Source organism: Triticum dicoccoides, chromosome 4B (genome assembly GCF_002162155.2).
Source record: "Triticum dicoccoides isolate Atlit2015 ecotype Zavitan chromosome 4B, WEW_v2.0, whole genome shotgun sequence".
Taxonomy (NCBI): domain Eukaryota; kingdom Viridiplantae; phylum Streptophyta; class Magnoliopsida; order Poales; family Poaceae; genus Triticum; species Triticum dicoccoides.
The window spans coordinates 506155285-506158501 of record NC_041387.1 but is presented as its reverse complement, the minus strand read 5'-3'; the positions used below and the strand labels follow the sequence as shown (position 1 = coordinate 506158501).

The 3217-nt window shown below is 56.8% G+C and overlaps 1 protein-coding gene across 1 annotated transcript; it reads left to right on the top strand.

Annotated features, from left to right (window-relative positions):
• Positions 1-436: 436 nt before the first annotated feature.
• On the top strand, positions 437-2302 carry LOC119291133 (allene oxide synthase 2-like). Its single transcript, XM_037569846.1, has one exon. It carries the CDS (start codon positions 561-563, stop codon positions 2007-2009), a length of 1449 nt encoding a protein of 482 aa, XP_037425743.1. The 5' UTR covers positions 437-560; the 3' UTR covers positions 2010-2302.
• Positions 2303-3217: the final 915 nt, after the last annotated feature.

Sequence of the window (3217 nt, the reverse complement as noted above, 5' to 3'; positions counted from 1 at the left end):
CAATCTCTCTAGTTTTTTTTAAAAATTTCAACTTTTAAAAATGCATACATTTCTAGTCACGCGCACTGCATTTTAGCGCGGCTGCTGGAGCCAGCGCAGGCGGGCGCGCAAAACCAGCCGCAGCGCGCGCGCGCTAATAGATTTTTTGCGCGCGGCGCTTTAGCGCGGCTGTTGGAGATGCTCTAACCATATGATTTCCGAAGCAACGGAGTCGGAGAAAATGCGGCCGGGTGCGCCGCGCGCCTAGATAGGGTGAGTAGGTGAACGGTGCAACAACTATTGATCTCGTCCACGTTTCACCGCCCGGGACTTGTGGCTTTGCCCACCCTGCACGGCACGCGCAACACGCGCGCGCGGTCGCTGCCAGCCATGCACGCTGCATGGTAGCTCGATCCCTTCTCCGCGGGCTATTTGTACGCCCAACCCCGAGCTTCATCCGCAAATCGCAACACACAGACAAAGCCTCCTCGCTCCAATCTTGTCTACATCGAGAGCGCGAGATCCAGAGCTCCAAGCCAAACCAGCCTAGCCAGCAGCAGAGGTAGACGAACCAGAGCGGCATGGCGGGCGGCGACGAGGGCTCCCTGGTGCCGAGGCAGGTGCCGGGCAGCTACGGCATGCCGTTCGTCTCGGCCATCCGCGACCGCCTCGACTTCTACTACTTCCAGGGCCAGGACAAGTACTTCGAGTCCCGTGTCGAGAAGTACGGCTCCACCGTCGTCCGCATCAACGTCCCGCCGGGCCCCTTCATGGCGCGCGACCCGCGGGTGGTCGCCGTGCTCGACGCCAAGAGCTTCCCCGTGCTCTTCGACGTCGACAAGGTCGAGAAGAAGAACCTCTTCACCGGCACCTACATGCCCTCCACCTCCCTCACCGGCGGCTTCCGCGTCTGCTCCTACCTCGACCCCTCCGAGCCCACCCACACCAAGGTCAAGCAGCTGCTCTTCTCCCTCCTTGCCTCCCGCAAGGACGCCTTCATCCCGGCCTTCCGTTCCCACTTCTCCTCGCTCCTCGCCACCGTGGAGTCGCAGATCGTGCTCGGCGGCAAGTCCAACTTCAACACGCTCAACGACGCCACCTCCTTCGAGTTCATCGGCGACGCCTACTTCGGCGTGCTCCCTTCTGCGTCAGACCTAGGTACCACCGGCCCGACCAAGGCCGCAAAGTGGCTCATATTCCAGCTCCACCCGCTCGTCACGCTCGGCCTCCCCATGATCCTCGAGGAGCCGCTCCTCCACACGGTGCACCTCCCTCCCATCCTCGTCAGCGGCGACTACAAGGCGCTCTACAAGTACTTCTTCGCCGCTGCGACCAAGGCGCTCGACACCGCCGAGGGCCTCGGACTGAAGCGGGACGAGGCATGCCACAACCTGTTGTTCGCCACCGTGTTCAACAGCTACGGTGGCCTCAAGGTGCTTCTCCCGGGGATTCTCGCGCGCATCGCGGGGGCCGGAGAGAAGTTCCACCAGAAGCTCGTCGCGGAGATACGCGCCGCCGTGGCGGACGCCGGCGGCAAGGTGACGATAGAGGCGCTGGAGAAGATGGAGCTGACCAAGTCGGCGGTGTGGGAGGCGCTGCGGCTGGACCCGCCCGTCAAGTTCCAGTACGGCCGCGCCAAGGCGGACATGAACATCGAGAGCCACGACGCGGTGTTCGCCGTGAAGAAGGGGGAGATGCTGTTCGGGTACCAGCCGTGCGCCACCAGGGACCCCCGCGTGTTCGGCTCCACGGCGAGGGAGTTCGTCGGCGACCGGTTCGTCGGGGAGGAGGGAAGGAAGCTGCTGCAGTACGTGTACTGGTCCAACGGGCGGGAGACCGAGAGCCCCAGCGTGGACAACAAGCAGTGCCCAGGCAAGAACCTGGTCGTGCTCGTGGGCAGGCTCCTGGTGGTGGAGCTGTTCCTCCGGTACGACACCTTCACCGCCGACGTCGGGGTCGACCTGCTCGGCACCAAGGTTGAGTTCACCGGCGTCACCAAGGCCACGTCCGGTCCTGAGAGCGCTGTTTAAAAATTAGAACCTGCACCGGTCATCGGATCAACGTACCGCAGCAGCTCTCTCACAGCAGCCATCAATCGTCCCCGTCAGCGCGCACGTACGTACGTGCCTCGCTATATACTACTAGTACGAGTCAGTCATGCATGCATCTTGTTCGGTTGCTTCGCTGCATCGCTGCATCCTGCATGGTGCCCTTGTGTATGTGTGTTTTACTTTTCGCAATCTTGCCCAGTGTAATAAGCCGGACTTTCCTGTAATAAGATTCTCACTCTTGGCGTACGGTAAAAGGGATGACTTTGCGGTGAGTCAACGTGAGAGACCTCTCTTTTGTACACATACGCAACGCGGGCTTGCATTCACAGCCACTCACCGTAGAAACCAACGCCAAGTATCCTTGTGTTTAGGCAAGATTTGACTCACTCCGCGCAGATCACCGGGGCTGCTATGGAGAGGAAGAGGAGGGGAACTTGTTGCATGCATCCTCCAATCAGCTGGATGTCTGTTGTTTATGATAGAATGCTACATGTTGGTGTAGCTTTTCTGATGTCTTTGTCAAAAAAGGAAACTTAAAAGTGGTGCCTGAGGTCATGGACCTTCGTTGTGATGCCGCGTACGTATCTATTCGCGGCGTTATTAGGCGTTTTTCTCAAAAGAAAAAAAGTGCCATCATTGTACTGTGGTGATTGAAGTTGAATGTGACCTCCCAACGAGCATCCGCCAGTTAGCATTACTGATGATTTGGTAAAAAAAAAATTAAAACTTTCGATCATTCAACTTCAATCAACAATAAACATCAGAAATAATAAAAATTACATTTAGATTCGATAGACCAACTAGTGATGACTACAAGTACTAAAACGAGCCGAAGACGTGTCACCGTCATCGTCCGTCCCTTGTTGGGTCGGACAAAACTTATTGTAGTAGTCAAAAAGTCGTCGTGCTAAGACCCCATAGAACGAGCGCACCAGAACAACAACCAACGCCCATAGAAGGATCTAACCTATTTATAGATCCATGGACACTAGCACCCAGGACTTATTTTTATAGAAGAAACCCACCCAGGTGAGGAACCAGACATTCGACCCCCACAGGATTCGAACCTTGGCCGCAGGGTTTGCCACTGCCCACCCTTGCCACTAGGCTAAAGCCTAGTTCTCACGAACATAGACGAACATACGAACATATCCTAGCAAATCCACCAAAGAATGATCTGCTGGAGA

Bases quoted from the DNA above. Each gene is read 5' to 3' on its own strand.
- LOC119291133 (XM_037569846.1), top strand. From the start codon at position 561: ATGGCGGGCGGCGACGAGGGCTCCCTGGTGCCGAGGCAGGTGCCGGGC.